Source organism: Mesoplodon bidens (assembly GCF_964165515.1).
Source record: "Mesoplodon bidens genome assembly, chromosome: 7".
NCBI classification, from domain to species: domain Eukaryota; kingdom Metazoa; phylum Chordata; class Mammalia; order Artiodactyla; family Ziphiidae; genus Mesoplodon; species Mesoplodon bidens.
In genome coordinates, this window is record NC_138164.1 from 79375235 (window position 1) to 79398511 (window position 23277).

The following is a 23277-nucleotide window of genomic DNA, read 5'->3' on the forward strand; positions in this document are numbered from 1 at the left end:
TGTTTTCTTTGGCATTCATGCACATTTTAAAATAAATTCTCCCCATCCCCCAGTAGGTGAGTCAGATATTTCCTAGAAACAACATTTACATGACATATTCAAAGACATCTAGAAGCCAGGAGTAGAAGTGAGCAGATAATACAGACAAAAGGTAACAGTGTGATGCAACCTTATATACACATATGATGGGCAAAAACTAGAAAGCTGGATAATGCCAAATATGGTGGGGGCTGTGGATGAAAAGAGAAGTCTGGAGGCAGTCCTCCCACCGCCTCCTGCCCACGTGCTCCCCACGCCCCTACCACGGGACCCTGGTGGGCTGTGCGCTTGGCTCCACCCACTCGTGAGCCTCGGCTGCCATTCCAGCCCCGCACCCAGAGGTTCACTACCTCCACCGCTTCCGTCGCAGCCTTGTCATCTGGGTACCGGTGACAAAATACCCTGTTGAGACTTGGCTGCCTTTGAAGTCACTCTGGGTGCATCTGGAACATGAGCGGCCGGGCCCGCGCGCGGGCGCGAGGCATGGCCCGCAGCCCCAGGGCCGCGGAGGTGGGGTGCATCCAGGCTTCGCCGTTGGTGGGTAGAAAGCTTAGCAGCTGGCATCGTCTCGCTCACTGCTACCTCTGTTTCCTTCGTGGACACCGTTTTCCTCGGCAAATATCTCTTCCTCTCTGCTACGAAGTAGTGGCTTATCTTCTCTTTCAACTTTGAGTCCTTCCAGGGTTTCTCACATTTTTTTTTTCCCTGTTGGGGAGCTTATCTGAGTAAGATATTAATATAGATATCTTGGTCAGTGAAAAGGGCTGAAAATGGGAGGCAAGCATATCATTAAGTTTTAATTACTTCATTCGTTTGTAAGTCTTCTCGTGAAAATGGCTGTCCCTTCAAAGGTACCATTATGTGGTATATAATCTAATATGATCTGTCTCGCTAATTTATATATAAAAAGAAATAATCTCAGACACAAATGAAGTTTAGAATCAATTACTGTTTCTTGAGCAACCACTGTATATAGGGCTCCTTATTAGACTTAGGCAACTAGGTTGAATTGAGTGGCAAACCAGCAATTTTTGAGTGATGTTACATTTAGTATTGGAGCAATACTTAGCAAAAACTCAGTATTTGGAGCAATATCTTAGACCAGAAGTGTTCAAGTGAGTAGTCTATGCCTTTACTCTCATAGAGAGTTCTTCTCTTGGTATCATCCATTTTTTTAAAAGCAGACTGATTTATACCTTCTTGAACAGAGAAGTAATTACCCTGAAGAGAAAATATTAATGGTTTCCTTCACCTGTTTTGTGAACTTTTGGAGCAGTTTATTCAGGAGAGTCATCATCTGAGCTGGTGGCCCGGATCCTCTGGGCTCAGTTTATTTTCTTGCTACAAATATGTTCACATCAGAGGCCCCATGTCTGAAGGCTACAGGAGCATGAGGTCTGTGATCACCTGTACCACCTTCCAGAGGAGCTCTGATGAGCTCCTCGGGTGCAAGGATCACACCTCTGCCTCTTTCCACCTCCAGGGACTAAGGGCTGTATCTGGCTCACAGTTGGCACTGAAATCAAAGATTGATGAATGGGGAAAACCGTAGCTTGTCCTTATCTTTTTTCTGAAATGGGCAATCTTTCCTCCTCTCTCAAGCATCTTACCTGCCAACATTTTCTTTTCCTAGCTCACGGTAATCTAATGACATAGGACGTGATACCATTCTCATCTTGTGATAAAGTTTTAGTTCATGATTTAACATCTTAAATCTGACCAAATATTTTTTCCCCGTTTTAGCCTCTGTCTGTTGCTGTTAGTGACAGTGAAGCATCTTCTAGCAGTGACCACGTGGGAACAAGCAGGATTTCACAGAAACGTAAGTGCAGCTCTGTCTGTTCCATCCAGTTCCGTCCCATCTGAATGGAATAGGAGTGACTCTACTAAGCCTTTCAGCAGCAGACTCACTTCTTGAGCATCTTATCTTCCTTTTTTGAAGGATCCCCCTGTGTTTGTTGTGTTTCTTTGGGACTTCCAAACACAGAATCTGCCACTGAGTTTCCTGATGGTGCTTAGCAGTTGGGAACCCCCAGATATTAGGAAACCAGTTTTTCTGATTCTGTCTGTTTACTGAATACTTTTGAAAACATACTTTTTAATTCTTTATGACATATAAATGCCAATACCATTGCCTTGCAGGGATGGTAGTAACCTCGCATGCCTGTTGCCCCTTCTCTCTTCTTCCTTCCCCACCCACGGTAGACCTCACCATTTGGTGGTGGCTCTCTTACCTGCAAGTCCAGGTTTGGCCTCAAGATACTCGTCAACGTGCTAGTCCAAGTAGCCCCTACCACACAGTACAAGTTGGCATGCCTGCTGCACTAATTTGCTAGGGCTGCCATGACAAAGTACCACAGACTGGGTGGCTTAAACAGTAGAAATGTATTGTCCCATAATTCCAGCCCTACTGCCACCATTCAAGTGTCATTCCAACTTTTCTTTGGGAATTTCCTTCGCATCTGCTGTGCCTTCTTGTGACTAGCAAGTGATGGAAACTCTTTATCTTTTAAGGGTAGACTGATTTTTTTTATTTTTAAAAATTGTGGTAAAATAGGTATAATATAAAGTTGAACATTTTAACAGTGTTTAAGTGTACAGTCCAGTGGACATTTGAGGACATTGAGGACATTCACACTGTTGTGCAACCATCACCACCATCCGTCTCTAGAACAGTTTTTCATCTTACAAAACTGAAACTCTGTACCCATTAAACACTAACTCCTCATTTGCCCTTCCCCCCCAGACTCTGGGAACTACCGTTCTATGGCAGATTGAGTTTTTAGAAACCACCAAACATCTTTTGAAACCAAGAGCAGTAAATGATACGGATAATCTAGTGAGAATAATCGAATTTTTAAAAAATTAAATAAATTTTGTGATTTTCCTGGGAGACTCCAACTCCACTGAGAAGGGTATGGACAGAAGTTTTGGGCAAGTGGGTAGCACCATTTGGGGTAGTTGTATCAAAGGACAGTGGTCAAGTCAGTGTCCTAGAGGTTTGTCATACTATTAGTCACATTACTTTGTAGTAATAATTCTGTAATATAAAATTTATATTTTCACATTTCAAAGTGCCAAAGTTGTATCCAAAAAAATTAGCATCTTTTTGTACTCATTTAAAAAAGAAAATATTCCGCAGTGGTTGAGAGTCCGCCTGCCGATGCAGGGGACGCAGGTTCGTGCCCCGGTCTGGGAGGATCCCACATGCCGCGGAGCGGCTGGGCCCGTGAGCCATGGCCACTGAGCCTGCGCATCCGGAGCCTGTGCTCTGCAACGGGAGAGGCCACAACAGTGAGAGGCCTGTGTACCGCAAAAAAAAAAAAAGAAAAAAAAAGAAAGGAAAAGAAAATATTCATCAGGAAACAGATTTTAATTTCCCATTTTCTAGAACCTAACAGTAAGTGACACGTCCCAAGGTGACGTGCTGACTTTCATTCTCAGGGGAATGATCTAGCATAAACACTGATGGCAGTGTATGGGCATTTCTCTTCTTGTGATTGAGAAAGGGGAAAGGTTCAGCCCCCATCTGTACAGAAGTTGATGTGGCCAATCTTAGTCTGTAATTCTTTGGGTATTACACAAGAGCTACAGGAGGGAGACCAGCCCTCCATAAATGGGTGTGGAGTGGGATATAGAGAGATAGAGCTTTCTCCTTAGCCAAGAGGAGAATCAGGTCAGCCCCAAATGTTATGAGGTAGGACTAACTCAGAGTCTGTTATTTCTAACAAAACATGCCATGCTTCCTTCACAGTTTTCAATTTTCAGGCTGCAGACTTCTGTATAATCATGACTGTTTTCAGCAATGTGGGCCAGTTTTATTAAAAGCCACAAACTCTGAGCTTTGGTTCTAGATGCATCTTTTTTCCTGGCTGTGCCGAGCGGCATGCGGGATCTTAGTTCCCTGACTAGGCATTGAACCTGGTGCCCTTGACAGTGAGAACTCGAAGTCCTAACCACTGGACTGCTAGGGAATTCCCTCTAGATGTATTTTTGATATGATAGTTGTAAACGATATCACTAGCATGAAATGTTATTGATAACATTATATAATATTAATAATATATAACATTTTGGTGTTCTCTTCATATTTTAGATGAAGGTGGTCTATCTTCTGGTGATGCTGGATGTACCTTCAAGGAAAGAGTTGGGAAAATCAGACGAGAGATGATGGATTTGAGTATCTGTACCAGAGAGAAATTGGCCCATGTGAGAGACTGCAAAAGAGGTACCCAGTCTTCATGTTACTTACTTTTAAATTTTTATTTATTTATTTTTTTGGCCATGCCATGCTGCTTGTGGGACCTTAGTTCCCCGACCAGGGATTGAACCCAGACCCCCTGCAGTGGAAGCACAGAGTCCTAACCACTGGACTGCCAGGGAATTTCTTACTTTTTTTTTTTTTTTTTTTTGCGGTATGCGGGCCTCTCACTGTTGTGGCCTCTCCCGTTGCGGAGCACAGGCTCCAGACGCGCAGGCTCAGCGGCCATGTCTCATGGGCCCAGCCGCTCCGCGGCATGTGGGATCTTCCCGGACTGGGGCACGAACCCATGTCCCCTGCATTGGCAGGCAGACTCTCAACCACTGCGCCACCAGGGAAGCCCACTTTTTTTTTTTTAATGTTACCAAATTTTGCTTAAGAAATTTTAATTTAAATTTAATAAAATAAACAAGTTCATATATTGACTTAAAAGATATGTTTTGAACATCTGCTATATTCAAGCATTATCTAGACACTAGTTGTTTTAGCCTTAATTCTCTCTTTTATTAATAGGAAGAGTAACATTTTCTCCAAAACTACATTTCACTTGTTGAAAACCTTTTCTCCTTACACCTGAGGTAGGGGTCAGCAAAGATGCTTTGTCTCTTTCCCAACCTTTTTCCTATATGGGGAATAACCTTTCTGGACTTCAGGTCTAAAAAGAAAAATGTAGCCTCTTTGGGGAATTCTTTAGGCAGATTCTGGGCTTACCCCTGAAATTGCACCTAGGATTGCATGTGTATTTTCAAGAAAAGTAAGCCTATTGTTTTCATAGGATTCTCAAAAGGCTTTGTAACTCCCTCTAAAAGTTAAGACTCACTGATGCAGATCAGTCTTTTTCAAACTCTTTCAAACCATGCAGCAAAAATACGTACATAAATTGTTCTCCAGCATACACACACTACACAAACACAACTGAAACAAAGTTTCATGAAACAATGCTTGCCCTTCCTATGGACAGGGCACTCCGATCCATTCTATTGTATTCTAGTCTTTCTATGAAACATGATGGTTCACCTCACTTGCTTTCATAACTGCAGCACTAATGAGTCATGATTACAGTTTGAACACACTGGTGTAAGTGGTCTTAAAGGGTATTGCCAGCTCTGATATTCTAGATGACTTCTCTTTGTCCATTAATATGAGCAGCTAAAATATGTTGCCATGTCCTCTGGGAGAACAACAAAAAAAACCCTTTTCTTTAATTAAAATAGCAGAAAGATTCTTTGTTCCTACTGGATATTTACACGTCAATGAAAAAAATATTGCCTGCCTTATCAGTACACAAAAGATGTTGCAGCCAGGAAGCCACTGCAGCCGCTCCCACGGTGAGCCCTGAGGGAACTCAGGATGGAGACAAACGGGGCGCCGGCTGCCAAGTCTTCAGTCACTGCAGCCTCCCTCCAGTGATGCACCCTAAGGAGACTTAGGGTGTGAAAGAACAGGATACTGGCCCCAGATAGCTGAGGTGCATATCAAAGGAATGATTTCAGTGAGCCCTGACTTTTGCATCTTCCCGAACATAGAAGAGCGCTAAATTCATTAACTCGAGACATATGGTTTTCCTTAATTAAAAGTAATCTTATGATGTTCCGACTACCTGGTCTTTGTTGCAAAAACTCCTATATATCCTGCCTCTTCCCTTACCTCTTCGGAGCAGTTCCTCATAACTGAGATGCTGTGTCCTGGGCTTAAGCCCTCAGTTTTGTCCGCTGAATAAAACATAACCCTTATCTTTTAGGTTGTGCATGATTTCTCAGTGGACACACAGGTCAAAACTGAGGGAATACTATGTAAGGTATACATGATACTTTTTCTTCCTCACCACCTCAGAGCTCATGTTTCCACTTCCTCCAGCAGAAAGGCAAATAGTGACTATTTGATAATTCTTTCCTATAAGACGAACACTGGATGATTCCTTCCAAGGAGAGGTGAGAAGTACTTCCTTTGTGCCCTCCCAGAGTCTGTCCTGGATGGAGTTTATGCCATCCTGGGCACCGACCAGCTACATCATGGCCATCTCTGAATTTGTCCTGTAGATTTTGAAGAGGTGAATAAAAATTCTGTAGGGGATGGAATTCCTGGAATCCCACATGGCCTCCCTGTGCCTGCAAAAAACAGAAGCCCAGAGCCCTGTCTGTTCTCACACAGGGAAGATGTAAAATTTCTTCTTCCATCCCCAGTTGCCCCCTTATCTGCAGGGGCCCTTCGCTGGGATCTGCGGGGGCCCTTCTCTGGGACCTACAGGGCCATCTCATCACTGAATGAAGTGATTTCAGAATTTTCCGAAGTATGGTGAACTTTTGATTATCTGGATTTCCAAGAGGATGGGGGTAGTATTCGTGATAAAAACTGGAGAGTTTCTTTATAATCTGAGAGCACCATAATTCCAGAGCAGCATCTGAAACTGTTACTGAACTAAACTTGGGTCCCTTCCCCCATGCTCAGTAAAGCCAATCTACTGCCATTGGGCTGTGGTGAAGGAAAGTGCAACGTTTATTGTGAGGCGCTGTAGAAGGAGTCTAGGACAGCTAGTGCTCAAAAAGCCCGAACTTCCTGAAGGGTTTCAGCAAAGCATGTTTAAAGAGGAAGTGAAAGAGGGGCGCCCCAGGGTCTGTGATCAGCTCCTGCACAATTCTCTGGTTGGTTGATGGTGAGGTAAAGGGTTAACATTATCAATCCTTTGGTGCCAGTAGGTGTGGAGGGAGCTAATGGTCATCAAGTAGTTAATTTCTTCCATTTGGTAGGGGTTTTAGCATCTGTAAAACAATTCAGGAAATGTACACTAGATACTATTACCTACATACTTCAGAGAGGAGCTAAAGCAGAGGATGTGGGGGAGGCCCCATGGGGTCCTGCCTGGTTACAAAACACTTACTTGATTGATTTGAGAATCAGCTGGAAGGCAAGCTTTGCAGGGAGTCCTAGGGTAGTTGAATTCAGACATTTCTTTTCTCCCCAAAACAAGAATGTCAGTGTCTGCTCTCAGGTTCTTATGAGGCCTGCCTTACACAGGATCCTTTTGCTTGCAGGGCTCCAAAGGTTATCAGGCAGCTGGTTACTAGAGCTTACCTTGTGTCACTGAACAAGAATCCTTGCTTTCTAGCAACAATTATGCATATGCAAAGAAATTTTTTGAATGCTGTGATTAATATGAACACGATGTGTGGTTTTTTTTGTTTTTTGTTTTTGGTTAAAACATGTTTTTTATTTGTTTTCTTCAGGTTCCAGTGGAATACCTGTGAAACTGGTCACAAATCTTTTCAATTTAGACTTGCCCCAGGACTGGCAGCTATACCAGTATCATGTGACATATAGTCCAGATATAGAATCTAGAAGGCTGAGAATTGCTCTGCTTTATAGTCACAGGGAACTTTCCAACAAAGCAAAAGCATTTGATGGTGTCATCCTTTTTCTCTCCCAAAAGCTAGAAGAAAAGGTATAGTATTTTTACTTTTTTAATACACACGTGTGCATATATTTATACTCCTTCGTGTAGATTTTAGAGGTTAGCTGATTTTCATGACAGTTGGAATGAGTATATCACTTACTCCTTTTCTCTTTCCTATTCCCATGCCTGAGAGCGAAAGACTTCTTAATTAAGACCTCATCAGGATTGCTTTCTTAATTAAGAAGCTGATGGTCTGGCATTTAAAAAAGAAGAGCTGTAATACAAACACTACTTTTTCAACTACTTTTTTAAAGGCAAAGTGTCCTTGAAATAGGAATCCATTTAAACTTTTCCCAAATAGGCAAGAGTTTAAGTAACAGGGACTTCCCTGGTGGTCCAGTGGTTAAGACTCCGAGCTCCCAACGCAGGGGACACGGGTTTGATCCCTGGTTGGAGAATCCCACATGCTACATGGTGCGGCCAAAAAAAAAAGAAAAAAAAAAAAGTTTAAAAAACACCATTTAGCCTATGGCCTAAGAGCTTTAAATTTACTCTACATTTTTTTGCTCCTACACATTGTGTCCATGTGTCCAAAGAACTTTACATCAATCCTGATCCTAAAACTGTCATTTCTTTCATGACTTGTTCCATCATATGAAATAGGAATTATTTATGTCAATCTTAAGGATATTTTTTAATGGTTATGACCATTGGATATGGCAATTGCAAGATTCATAGCCCTTTATTTATTTATTTATTTATTTTAACGCCTTCCACATTTTTAGCCCTAAAATCAAGATATTGGTATTGAGGTTTTTATCGTATGCTTTGTTCTAAAGCAGTATGAAAATTATGAGAAAGAACTGGTTTCTGTATGAAAAATTAAAACAGAGTATTGGATTAAAACTTGACGCTTCTATCCCTTGGGAAGCTTAAGCTTTTTTTTTTTTAGTTCAGCATTTTGAACACCAAGAGCATAAATGTAAATTTCTAGATTCCATGTGTATCTTTTTTAATTTCCTCAAGAAGTATGCTTCTGAGCACTCTTGGAACCTTTTTCCTTTTATGAGACTGTGAGATTTATAGGAGCTACTTGAGTGTTTATTTCATCTGAATATGGAGTTAAAAAATTGTACCATATGATTAAATTTAAGGACTTGGAAAATCTGGATCTGTAAATTTAGAAACATTTTTATTCGTCATGAGTCCTTATTGATCCCTCAATATTTTGTCCTATGACTAGATGTTGATAGCATGCTAATAGGGCCTCTCATACTTAAATGATATATTTCAAGGGCATTACTATCATTAAAGATCTTGTTCTTCTAAATACAGTTGTAGTAACAGTTGAAATTTGGATGTATTAAAATCATATAGCCCCCTTGAATGGTCCAGCTTTCTTCAATTTTACCTAATGAAACTGGAGGAATATTACTCTACAGATGCTAGGAATAAGTTAATATTACTCATTTCTTATTCAAAGTGAGCATGTAGTATACGCCACACATCTTCTTATTGTTGGGCATGGAGTCTAATGAGGAGGCAGGGAGTAAATAGATGATGAAAACATGGTGTGACAGATCAGACCTGTTGCTTCTGTCTTCCAGACACAGGGGATACTAGATTTAGACAGAAGAGTGTTGTCTTATTATCTGTTAACATATGACCTGCCACCTAATGACAGTAAAAATGAGATAGTAAAAAGAAACTGTGTCCTAACAAAGGTTGCTAGTCTCATCTTTTTCTTCTGGTCTTAATACTGACTCAGGCTTAATCCTGTACTCCCATCCATCCCCTGCACACTTTATAGGATGTTTATTTTCATGGGAAGAGCCCCTCCACTGATTCACTCATTGCACCCCCAAATAGTGCAGTTCTAGAAGTCCTGTTCTGCTGCCTCCTGGCCTTCCACTGTCTCTCAGACCCCATCAGTGCATCTGTGGCCACGACCCAGGTTGCTGTCACTGGTCACATCTAGTTGCCACTCTCATGCATTCCTTCTGCACTTATAAAGAGCCTACTGTGTACCAGGCAGGGTGCTGGCACCTTGGAGGAAACCAGGATAAATAAAACAAGGTTCTTGTTGTCAAAAACATTTCAATTTAGTACTGAAGTTATTTACAAATAAATTCAGTGCAAGATAGAATGACATAAGCGGCATAATAATAATTAGTGGTTTTGTTATACTAACATTTATCGAGCATTTACGAGGTGTTAGGTGCTCTGCTTAGTTGTTCTCTGGATTAGCCCCAGCACAGCTCTCTTGAGATGAGCAGATCTATGTTTTATGTCCAACCTACCACTGGATTACATTTGATGAGCACGTACTCTTCCAGGCATGCTGTATGCATTTAATCCTCTCATCACCCCTGGAGCCTTAGAGAGGTTAAGTGTCTTACCCAAGGTCTTCAAAAAGAGGTGATGAAAGGAAAGGTTATTCCCAGCAGGACACTTCAGTGGGAATGGTCATTAATTTATCTCCTGGGCAGGATTTGAATTAATGAAGGGGGAGATGGGGAGGACCAGAGGAGCAAAGGCACAAAGGTGGGAAGTGAAGGGCGTAGTTTAGAAACTTCTGGTTGTTCAGGCTTAGCTGGGAAGGCTTGCAAGTTGTGGCTCCAAAGGTAGGGAGAACTTTGAATGTCCTGCTGAGGAACAGGAACTGTCCTCCGTGGACCACTGAAGCCTTTGAGAGAGAGTTTCCATAGAGCTGTGTTAAATTTCAGTGACTCTGATCACATCCTATTGAATGGCTGACAGAACAAAGTGGGAAGATTAATAAAGTGCCACTGGAATAATCTGGGCAGGCTGTCCAGATTGTTCAGTGAACCTGAACATAGGTACAAAGCACTGCTACGGATAGGGATAAGATCCATGAATTATCCCCTTTAATCTTCATTATCCTGGTCTCACTCCCACGTTAGAGATGGGAAAAGGTCTTAAAGAGTTGCAGTCACTTGCTCCGCATCATACAGGCTGCAAGAGGCAGAGAACCAGGGTCTGTGCAACTCCACGTCACGTGCTCTTGGGCTCGGTGGTGAATATTGGTATTGGAACAGCTGAAATGGAGTAGAGAAATTGCTGGTGTAGAAGGGCTGAGACTTGCCAACCCGTTAGATAAGTGGATAGAGAGGAGGAAGTGAAAGCGCACTCTGAGAGTGAGGGTGTGGGATTCACAACAGGCAGGAAGCAAGGAGGAGTGGTATTTGGTGGGGGAAGTGCAGGGGGTGCAGCTGATTTTGCTCTTTGGTGGCTCTTAGGAATACGGTTCCTGAATAAAGCTCTGAGTGGGGACCGTCTGCTGCCGGCCACTCATCCCAACATACTTTGTTGGCTTACGCCTTTGTCCTGAGATCCTGGTAGCAGTCTGAGGGCCGCTCCCCCATCTCCTGCCCATTAGACTTCTGGATGTTGATAAGCTCTTCCTGCAGCTCGCCACCTCTGACTTCTCTACAGTTTTATCTGAAGCAAGAAACGCCTGAGTGAAATATTTCATCCCCTGTGAAAGGACGCATTTCTCTTTGTTTCCCTGAAGTGAACTGTCCCTGCCCTACATTCTTGGTTCAACCTAAAAGCCATTAAAACCACACTTTCACCATGGAAAGTAGGGGTAAAATACATAAATGACTGCTAATAAACTGACCTCTTCTAATTCCTTACCCTTCTGAAAAACCCTTGATCATAGATTTTTACTGACTGATTTGTCGTTTTTTATTCCAGAAATCTATACTGAGCCCTCCCTGAAGAGCTTTAAATTTAGTTAGGCATCTGGTATAAAGACCTATTCATGCATTCATTATAATTGTTAGAACGTTGTTCCAGATTATAAGAACCCTAGGGATTTCTCTAGACCTTTCAAAAGTTAATAAAATCAGATTTCATATCTGTTTAAACTTTCACCATTTCCTCCTCTCTCTTTCCACATTTACGTTTCCCTCTCGTCTGTTCCCTATCCTTTGCTTTCTTCTTCTCTGTTCCTCTGTTTTTTTGAATGAACTTTTAAGAGGCTTCCCTCTGAAATCCAAGAACCCAGGATGGGCAGGAAAGTTCATTAGTAGGCTTCTGGGCATCCATGAGCGTCTGAAAATGGGTACATTATATACATTGTTGCTGTATATACATATGTGACATTTTCTTTGGAGAATGTAACTTTTATCAGACTCTCGAAGTAGGTTGTGACCTGTCTTCCCACCCCCACTCCCCAAAAAGGTCAAGAACCGCTGCTCTGGATTCTCTTTGGATTGAATGTTTGAACCCCAAGGCTGGTTTTGATTCTCTATTAAGAAGTTCGAGAGGAAAGAGATGTGTTGCTTTTCTGGTATTAGCAAAATACAGCGAAAAAAACCTTCCAAACGTAATGTAATCATTAGATTATTACATTACTAACATCTGCAGTTTTGTTTTTGTTAATTCCTATTAAGTTGTGATGGCTTTAGCATATCCGCATTCTGTGCACTTGAGGATAATCCGTAGAGTGCATTTTAAGTACTTCTTTTTTCAGGTCATGGAATTGTCATGTGAAACTCAAAGAGGCGAGACTGTAAAGATGACTATCACTCTGACGAGGGAGCTGCCGGCAAGTTCTCCCGTGTGCATCCAGGTCTTCAGTATCATCTTCAAGAAGTAAAGTGCCTTAAATGTGAATTTAATTTAGGCTAATGATGCCTGTCATTGTAGAGCCTGGGTATTAAAAGTATTAACCATTTTGTAGGGAGTGTGCCAGCAGCAATGTCATCTTTAGGGAAATTTTCCATATCCTTTCATGTACTTGTGCAATAATACACACCACAGTCCATGTGGAGAAAACTCTAATTTGAAAAGAGACATGCACCCCAATGTTCATAGCAGCACTATTTATAATAGCCAAGACGTGGAAGCAATCTAAATGTCCATTGAGAGATGAATGGATAAAGATGTGATATATATATACGATGGAGTACTACTCAGCCATAAAAAAGAATGAAATAATGCCATCTGCAGCAATATGGATGGACCTAGAAATGATCATACTCAGTGAAGTAAGCCAGGCAGAGAGAGACAAATATCATACGATATTGCTTATATGTGGAATCTAAAAAAATGATACAAATGAACTTATTTAGAAAACAGAAACAGACCCACAGACATAGGAAACAAATTTATGGTTACCAAAGGGGATGCGGGGAGAGAGATAAATTAGGAGTTTGTGATTAACATATACACACTACTATATGTAAAAAAAACAACAAGGACCTACTGTATGGCACAGGGAACTATATTCAATATCTTGTAATAACCTATAATAGAAAAGAATCTGAAAAAGAATATATATAACTGAATCACTTTGTTGTACACCTGAAACTAACACAACATTGTAAATTAACTATACAAAAAAGAAAAAAGAAAAAAAGAGAAACAGCCTCCTCATCTCAAACTAAGAAAGAGGCCAGAAGAGCCTGTGGACACGGCTTTTCTCACCTCATCCACACCAAGCAGAATGTTACAATCACAGTCATAACTGGAAAGTGACCACCTACTTACTGCAGTTAAACCCGGAAAGATAGAACTAATTTCAATTGTGTCATTCCCAAGTACAAAGTGATAGTTCTTGTATATACACTCATATGTATATTTAGCAGCTAAACCTTCCCGTATTATAACAATAAGGGTTCTGGACTTTTCTACTATTTTTCTTTCAGCATGCGTACAAACTTGGAAGTATACTGTTATCAATGGTTGTTTAACAGATTTTAAAAATATATACTTGCAGGATCTTAAAAAAGTTGTCCATGTACCAAATTGGACGGAACTTCTATAAGCCTTCGGAGCCAGTGGAAATTCCCCAGCACAAGTAGGTTTATTTATGTTTTCTGTTACTCTGAAATTGTTATAATGTGAACAGCATAATTTATGATGCAATATTATACTGTTATGCCTCCTATGAGAGATTCTGTGGTATGAAAAATAATGGATTTTTTAAATTTTCAAGTTCTTTATAGAATGGTGAATGTCAAAAGCTAGCAGCCTGTTTTCTTATATTAGTGTGCTAGGTCATTATCATAAATCCTAGAAGGAATTCAGAAACTGAGTTTTCGGTGTATGACAAGTCGTAATGAGAGCAGAATAAGCTCTATTACGTTATACCACATAGCTGGGGCTCTGTTTTCTTGCTGATAGAATGTTAACACAGCCAGGGTGGTTGATTGGAAATTATTGGGTAAGCAGATGTCAGACACACAGTGGCTAAGCTGCCCTAGTGAACTGTTAGGAACACTTGCAGAATTTTTACCCTAAGCTGGGAGGTAGATGCTGCAGGGAATGTGATCGGCTGTGTCTTGAACTGGTTGTTACTCAACTCTCCAAAATAAGTAGCTGTGCCAAAGACAGAGGCAGCCAGTAACCCAAAGACAGACACGAAACAAATGGAGAAGTTCGGACGGTCCCTGCCTTACAATATTTCGATTTACAATATTTCAACTTTATGATGATGTGCAAGCCATGCACATTCAGTAGAAACCATACCTCAAATTGTGAACTTTGACCTTTTCCCGGGCTAGCGGATGTGGAGATGATACTCTCTGGTGAGGCTGGGCGGTGGCAGCCACGGCTCCCAGGCAGCCACCCGATCACGAGGGTAAACGACCGACACACTTACAACAATGCTGGACCCGCACAATCATTCTCTTTTTCACTTTCAGTACAGTATCCAATAAATGACATGAGATATTCAACACTTTCTTATAAAATAGGCTTTGTGTTTGATAATTTTGCCCAACTGTCAGCTAAAGTAAGTGTTCTGAGCACGTTTAAGGTTGGCTAGGCTATGATGTTCAGTAGGTTAGGTGTATTAAATGCATTTTTGACTGAGGATATTTTCAACTTATGGTGGGTTTATCAAGATGAAAACCCGTCATAAGTTGAGGGAGATCTGTACAGAAAAGATAGAAAGTGGAGGCAGTGTGTTTGGCTTCTGCCAGGTAGAGGAAAAGGGCAGGGTTTCTCTATGTTAATTCAGTGTGTCAGAGTGGTCTGTCTAAAGCATCCCATTCATTCACCCCGTCACTTATCTCTCCACCTGGATTAGAAATCCTCGCGGGCCATTGTTGTGCTGAGCTGGAGCTGGTCCTAGTGCATATGCTTGTCCTGAAAGCTGGCATGAGTATCACAGCAAATGAAGTCCACAAAATAGAAACTGAAATGATTTTTTAAAAATATTTGTCTATTCTTTCATGCCATTTCCATAACATTTTCTTATTCAAGACTTCAGACTATGATATTCATAAATGTGGAAAGGGGATGTAGCCACTGCTACAGTTTCCCTTGTATGTCTGTACGTGATATCACTTAGATTATTTCTTAATCTCATTATTATTGTTATTATTTTTTGCGGTACGCGGACCTCTCACTGTTGTGGCCTCTCCTGTTGCGGAGCACAGGCTCCAGACACGCAGGCTCAGTGGTCATGGCTCACGGGCACAGCCGCTCCCCAGCATGTGGGATCTTCCTGGACCGGGGCACGAACCTGTGTCCCCTGCATCAGCAGGCGGACTCTCAACCACTGCGCCGCCAGGGAAGCCCCTTAATCTTATTATTAAGTGTAGTCATTGTCTTCACCATTGAGTCAGTGTGCTTTTCTGAACCTAGATGTTTTCATGCTGGGATGGATACCCCCATAAACATTTTAATCCTACAGCTATACTCTCAGCCAGAGGTGACTTTGCTCCCCAGGGGACATTTGGCAATGTCTGGAGATATTTTTGGTGGTCACAGTTTGGGGGCTGATACTGGCATCTAGTGGGTGGAGGCCTGGGGTATTGCTAAACATCCTGCAATGCACACGGCAGACCCTGACAAAGAATTATCCAGTCCAAATGTCAGTAGTATAAAGGTCAAAAAATGCAGCTCTACAGGAATGTATTTTATCATAAATATATGTTTAAAGACACTCCAGCTGGAAATAACTAAAGTGTTAAGTCAGCCACTGAAAGAAATCAGATTAAAGAAAAATTGTTTCATAAAATCTAGAGAATTGGAATGTAAAGTCGCCATTTAAAAATGTTTATTGTTGGGGCTTCCCTGGTGGCGCAGTGGTTGAGAATCTGCCTGCCAATGCAGGGGACACAGGTTCGAGCCCTGGTCTGGGAGGATCCTGCATGCCGCGGAGCGGCTGGGCCCGTGAGCCACAACTACTGAGCCTGCGCTCCACAACGAGAGAGGCCACGATAGTGAGAGGCCCGTGCACCGTGATGAAGAGTGGCCCCCGCTTGCCACAACTAGAGAAAGCCCTCGCACAGAAACGAAGACTCAACACAGCCAAAATAAAGAAACAAATTAATAAACTCCTACCCCCAACATCTTCTTTAAAAAAATGTTTATTGTTTTCCTGATATAACATTTAAAACATTTAAAAAATTTTTTATTTATTAAATATTTATTTATTTATTTATTTATTTATTTTGAAGGTTGTCCCTTTGGCCTGGGTTTTCCATTTCTGTGTCATATTTTGAAAGCAGTCTCCTGTTTGGTGCTGACGTGAGTTATAAAATACTCAGGAATGAGACTGTTCTAGAATTCATGACGGATCTCTGCCACACAACTGGCATGTCCTGCTTTACCCAGACGTGTGAGAAACAGCTGATTGGGCTCATTGTCCTTACAAGGTAAAAGCCTGCATTTAAATAGACTTTTCTCTAGAGAATGCATTATGTATGCCATGTGGGAACAGGGCACTGGCCTGAGCCCAGATCTGATCAGTCTACTCACCTGTTACAGACCTGACCGTTCTCAGTTGTCTAGAGTGCAGGCTTCCTCTAGGGGCATACTTGGTGGTCCACAGTCTAAACTGGTCCTTCCTTACCTCCTGCTGTACCCTCTCCCCTAGCCTCCAGTGGTCTGCATTTTGCTGCTCCGCCTTTCTGCCTGGTTCCCCCACCCCTATTTCTGCCTTTTAGATTTCTGCTCCCACAAAGTCCAGCTCAAACATTACTGCTTTTCTGAAGCTTCCACCTTCCACCTGTCCATTCAGTTGGAATTATTCAGTTTCGCCCCTGTGCTGCTCCCAAAACCCAGTGCTTTTCTTTCTTTCTTTCTTACTTTTTTTTTGGCCACACCACGCGGCTTGTAGGATCTTAGTTCCCTGACCGGGGATTTGAACCCGCGCCCTCGGCAATGGAGGCTCGGAGTCCTAACCACTGGACCGCCAGGCAATTCCCAAAGTCCAGTGTTTGTAAGCCACCTCTTTAGAGCCATTTAATTTCATTTTATTACATCATAGTGTAAACAAGCAGGACCCTATGGGGCCTTCCCAGGCAGACCTCTGCCCCATATCCTCCTTTTTAGCTCCTCTCTGAAGTACCCAAATAACAGTATCTGATGCACATTTCCTTCACCACAACCCGATGTGTCAGTAGACTCGCTTTACTGCGCATGGGCGAGCAGACCCAAGTTTGATTCAGTAACAACGGAACATTAGGTCCCTGTCTCATCTCTGCTATAAGATTATGAGGCCGTTAAGGCTGAGAACTTTCAAGTCTCTAGGTTTGTCTGTGTATGCATTTGTCATCAACGCACATTTAAACTGAATGGGACATGGGCAGTTATGTGACTTCGTGAGGACCAAAAAGCCCCGCCTATGCAGCTGCTAGTCCAGGGACACTTCTTTTAGAGGACCCACTAGTCTTCTCCTAGTCTGGCTTGGAATTTCCACTTGAAGTTGTTTTTCTGGGTTACAGAGTAGAGCGGTGGTGCAGATTGAATTCCACGCCGCCCCCTTATCCTCCTGTCATGATCTTCATGGATTAAGTTATCACACTATTTCAGAGTCACCTTGCAAGTTACCCAGAGCCCAGAAGAAACCTGACAAGGAGGTTTCTGTCCCAAGGCTGCGGTGGCATGAGAGAATGTTGCAGGCCACACGGTACCTGATGAAGGGGAGAAAGAGCTTAGAAAGATCTTAGCCGACGTGCTTTGCAGTTTTGCCCAGGGCCAGCCCTAGATGGGAGATGAAGCAGGCTTCCAGAGTTGGGTGGTCCATCAGCCTGCTTGGGGTGCTTTTTATCAGAAGCACTAGTTGGGAATTCAAAAAATCTTAGTGGCACCAGAAGCTGATGGGAAAGTTTTGAGCCATGCTTCAGCCTTTGAACATTTAAGAATGATTTACCTGAAGTGGCGGGGTATCTCAGTGAGAAAAGCACGTGGTGGTCTAATGACTCTCCCACCGGTAGAGGTCCTCCTGTGAACGGAAGAGTTAATTAATGCTCTTCTCAGATAAGAGCTGATCTTTTTTTTTTAAAGTGGCTATTCTTGAGTTATTATCTTTCATAATTTCTGAAATTCTTGAGAATAATACTTTGAATTAAAAATATAGTGAAAGAGCCACTTACCTTGTAGGATTTGGGAAAAGAACTTAAAGATTTCTTGCCTTTACCAGATACAATAACAAAACCTATCGCATCGATGACATTGACTGGTCAGTGAAGCCCACACACACCTTCCAGAAGCGGGATGGCACTGAGGTCACCTATGTGGATTACTACAAGCAGGTGGGACTTCTCTTCCTTCCTCCTCACCTCCCTTCTGCTCAGCTCAGAGGAGGGTCCCTGTTCCTTTCCAATCCAACAAGTCCCCCAGTCTGTGGGGCTGAGTCTGCCTCTGACATAATTCTCTGACCTGTCCCTTCCCCTCCATCTCCACCGTTCCTGGATTGGCTCAGACCCTCATCCCGTCTCCTGTGGTCCTTCCTGTAGTCTGCGTTACCTCCTTTAAAGCATATCTGATAATGTCACTTCCCCGCTTGAAATATTCCCATGGCTCTCCGGTGCTTTAGAAGTCAGATCTAAGCTCCTGGGCAGAATTCCCCAGGTCGTTTATGGTCTGGCCACTCCCCGCCTCTTGAGTCTCATCACTTACCATCCCCTGTTTCCTTCTTGGGTTCTGCTGTGCCCACCATTCACGGTTCCTCAAGTCAGTTACCCCCCTATGCATTTTCACACATGTTGCTTCCTCTTCCTTGATGCCCACTCATAGCCAGCCGGTCACTGAACACCCTTCAGTACTCAGCTTAGCAGTCAACTCTTAAGGGAGCCCTAGGACGCTCTCCCCCGGGTCCCCTCCCTGCACTTAGCTACAGCCGACTGTCACAGAAAGGGCATGAATGGTCTGACTCCCCTCCTCAATGCTGAGCTCTTGATTTCTGGATGCCCAGGGTAGCATTCAGTAGGTACTCAAACATTTATTTTTTATTTATTTATTTTTTTGCCGTATGTGGGCCTCTCACTGCTGCGGCCTCTCCCGTAGCGGAGCACAGGCTCCAGACGCGCAGGCTCAGCGGCCATGGCTCATGGGCCCAGCCGCTCCGCGGCATGTGGGATCTTCCCGGACCGGGGCACGAACCCGTGTCCCCTGCATCGGCAGGCGGACTTTCAACCACTGCGCCACCAGGGAAGCCCTCAAACATTTATTGATGGAATCTCCTGCTGACTCTGGGAGCTTGAGTCACAGTGATGACAATTTCCTCATCCCTACCATCCAACTTCAGTTCCTTTCAGAGGTGCCTTCTCTTTAATGTGCAGTCGGATTTCAGTCTCTCAACATCTCACTGTTTTTAAAACAAAAACAAACAGAAAGCAAAAACCCTGCCTTGACCTTTCTATACCTTCAGGAAAAGCGATCTCTTTTTCCTCCTTAGCTCATTTCTTTAGAAGGTTGTCTAAAGTAGCTCCAAGCACCTCTTCAGTTCTTCCTTCCTGAAGCCTCAGCAGTCTGGTACCCGGTTCTGCTGCCCTGGAAATCGCTCTCCAAGGTCAAATTCAGCTACTGTTGTTATTCGGAGGGGCTTTTGGTGGCTTTGGACACTAGTAACCACTCCCACTGAGCTGAACTCCTCTTCCTTGGCGCCTCCGCACATCCCTGGTGGTTCTCTGCTAGGTTTCAGGTGGTTCTTTCTCAGCCTCTTTTGACATCTTCCTTCTTCATTTCCCCCAGACATTAAATGCTATTATTCACCATGGTCCCCTTGCAGAGGATCTTTGCTTCATATTTTGAGATTGCTCAAATATGGTGTTTTTACCTTGCCCTCATTCCTAAATTATATCCTCATCTCCGTTTCAGACTGTATTTGCATGAATATCCTGCAGGCATCTCACACTAACATCATTCAAACTGAATTCATTGTCTTTCCCACTTCCCTCTCTCCTTGGAAATTCTGCCTCTCAGGAAGACATTTTGCGTCCTTCCTCATCTTTACCATCACCTCCTCGTTCAGTTGTCACCAAGATGAGTTCTGCCTCCGTTATCCTTGAATTCTCCCTGGACCCCATCCCTTCCTCAGCCCTGTTACCCCTGCATTAGTGCAGAACCTCTCACGGATTTCCCTCTGGGGGATTTCTGTCCCCTTTTATGATCTCCTTGCCCCAGCCCTCTCTTCACTGGGATCCATCACCCTCATGGCCTCCAGAGAGAGCTTTCTGAAATGCTGCCCGGAAATGTGGTGAAGAGCGTAAGCTCTGGAGTAAGGTGTCCCGATACTGGCTGTGTAACCTTCGGCGAATCATGAAATGTGGAGTGTTGTCTCTAAAGGGAGTCATCTGCCTGCCTTCATGGTGCTGTGTAAGTGCTGAATAGTCCACGCAGGGCTTTTAGTCCGGTTTCTGCGGGTGATGAGCACTGGGTAATAGCCTTCCCTTCTTCAACTGTAGCATCACACAGTTTGACCTCATCTCCCACAGCACTCCCACCATGCACCCCATGCTGCCATTACCCCAGTCTACTTGCTGTCACTCAGCCTTCGCTCATGTTCAGGAGACATTGGCATAAAGCCTCACTGTACCTTTCCTCTTCAAGGTCAAATGTCATCTCATTAGTGAAGTCCTCTCTGACTTTGCTCCCTGTCACACTCACAGAAGAGCTAGCTGTTCTCTTCCCTGAGCACTTGTAGAACATTCCACATTGCTTCTAGAACACGTCTTCCTTATAGAACACGGATGGCATTTGACATTTGGCAAAGCGTCTTGTGCAGAAAATGTGCTCCATAAGTGTTCGTTTATCAGACACGAAGTTTGTTAAACATTTGGTTTTTTTTTCTGCACAGTTAAATTCATTTTTCTTTGATGTATTTTAGGACCCGTGATATTTTGAAAAGGGAATCATGATAAAATCCCACTCACTTTCCTGTGTAATGAGTTGTGGTTCACTGCATATATATTGTAATTAGGGAGAAAAAGAAAGAAAATGGTGCCAATTTCTAGAATGTCCTCCTCTCTGTCCTAGGAAAGGAATGCTAAATTATTATGCAGTCAACTTTCAAAGTGGAAGACATCTCGATATTAACCTTTATATTTCTCTATTTTATCTTATCACGAAAAAATATTTTCAAACGCTAAGAAAATTGGGGCACGGGAGAGAGTAAAGTTCAGCTGATGACACAGCTTAGTGGGTAGAATTCCTGGCCATGCTCCAGGTAAATGGAATATCCTCTTCCTGGAACATATCCCAGTTTTGCTTGAGCTGTTTCTGGAACTTGTAATACTCCCACGTGTTCTTCAAGGTTCTCTCTTGGATTCTACCTCCTTCACGAAGCCTTCCCTGATTTACCAGCCATAAATTGTTTTCACTACCACCCTGTTCCCTACTCCTTGTGAGGGACCCAGTCCTGAGTGGTGTAACAAGCAGAGGTTCCCAAGTCTTAAGGGATGAATCCTGGCTGTGCTAATGTACAGTTATGGGACCTTGGGAAAGTTATTTAATTTCTGATGCTGTTTCCTCATCAGTGAAGGGGATGAGGATAGTATTTGACTCATCATAGTTAAGATTAAAGGAGGAAATGAATTAATTTACCAAACAGAAATAGACTCACAAACATAGAAAACAAACATACAGTCACCAAAGGGGAAAGGGTGGGGGATAAATGAGGAGTTTGGGATTAACATATACACACTACTATATACAAAATAGATAAACAACAAGGACCTATTGTACAGCACAGGGAACTATACTCAATATCTTGTAGCAACCTATAATGGAAAAGAATCTGCAGAGAATACATACGTGTGTGTGTTTGTGTGTGTGTGTGTATAACTATCACTTTGCTGTACACCGGAAACTAACACAACATTGTAAATCAACTACACTTCAATTTAAAAAAAACATAGTACACATCCATTAAAAAAAGACTAAATGAGGAAAAATATAAGTGCTTAGCATATATTATTTGTGCTATTGGTCTTCCTTGCTTTGTAGATAATGTAGTTATGTGTAAACATAGGAACTGTGCCTCTTTTATCTTTGTATCCCCTGCTGTTCCTGGAATGTAGCAAGCATGAGATGTAAATTAATGAAGTCACGTATAAAAACTGTCTGCGAAGGCTTCTCCAAGCTTTTCAGCCATAGCATTGTTGCAATGATCACATTTCCTGAATTGTTTTTAATGACTTAAAGTCCTTATTGAATAGAGAAGCACTCACTGCTAGCTTCCCTAATTATAATTATTGATGTCAGTGTCATATAGTCCCCAGGCAGTTGGTAAATTACAATTCCAGTTGTTCTGTCATCAGTATTGAGTAAATTATACTGGGAATGAGTGTTCATTGGAAAACTTTGCCGTTGGAAGGTAAATGAACTCATGGCAAGGTGAGAATGTTGAAATTCAAGTTTACAAAGGGAAAGGGGGTGGGGTAGGAACTAATGATTGCTGAGGACTCATTATAAACGAGACACCATGCTAGTGGTTTACATGGGACACCTCTGAGCTACCGTTCTCCTCATGTCATAGATGAGGAAAAGTAAGTAACTTCCCCAGTGTCACAGTCCACCTACGTATTGATAGAAGAGCTGGGGATCAGATTTACATTTGTTGGAGTTCAAAGCTGTTTCCCTATAACATCATACTATCCTGGGAATGAAGGACCGTTGTGCCCTTTTGGGAAATCTGAGATTGACTCAATATAACCCTTGCCTCCAACTTGTGTATAGGTATTTTCAAAATGAACACAGGTACTTAGAGCCAGTAAGTTATGCATGGGGCAGTCTGCCTCAGTCTCCAATGGTGGAAATGCTGCAGTGGGGTCATGGCATTATGGATGGAGCCAGCTGAAGGCTATTCTGTCTCTGGATGAAACTCAGAAGAGAGCAAGGAAATGAATGAAAAAAAAAAACGAATATTGCATTATAAAAGATAATAAAATCATGAAACTGACCCTGAGATATGAGAGGTCCTAGGAAGGAAGTAGAAATGAGTACGTAACCATAGGGATTAGTAGGAACTTTTTTTCCTCTATTGAAAGGATTTGCTTATCTATTCATTTGGGGATTACCTTGTTGCTCATAAGCAAGGATGCTCGTTTTACCGTGTTTCCATATTAACTTTTCCCTCATTAATCTTGCATCCTACAGCAATATGATATTACCTTATCTGACCTAAACCAGCCAGTGCTTGTTAGTCTGTTGAAAAGCAAGAGAAATGATGACGCTGAGGTTCGGATGGCCCACCTGATCCCCGAGCTCTGCTTTCTAACAGGTGATGTTTATGTTTTATACTCTGTCAGGCTCTCAGTCACAGATTCCTGATACGTTGCGGTGGGTAGAACCTCCTTAAGTTAGCTGAGTGCCAGAG

At 42.6% G+C, this 23277-nt stretch overlaps 1 protein-coding gene across 1 annotated transcript in view; it reads left to right on the forward strand.

Moving 5' to 3' along the window:
* Positions 1-489: 489 nt before the first annotated feature.
* Positions 490-23277, forward strand: part of PIWIL4 (piwi like RNA-mediated gene silencing 4) — a gene marked incomplete at its 5' end in the record, with an annotated part of 40921 nt that continues 18133 nt past the window's right edge. The window contains 9 exons of the mRNA XM_081238790.1: positions 490-576; positions 1783-1861; positions 4136-4267; positions 7525-7739; positions 12193-12314; positions 13441-13521; positions 16133-16330; positions 18100-18211; positions 23058-23181. Coding sequence (XP_081094916.1) covers positions 490-576; positions 1783-1861; positions 4136-4267; positions 7525-7739; positions 12193-12314; positions 13441-13521; positions 16133-16330; positions 18100-18211; positions 23058-23181 — 1150 coding nt within the window. The remainder of the gene's footprint in view (positions 577-1782; positions 1862-4135; positions 4268-7524; positions 7740-12192; positions 12315-13440; positions 13522-16132; positions 16331-18099; positions 18212-23057; positions 23182-23277) is intronic.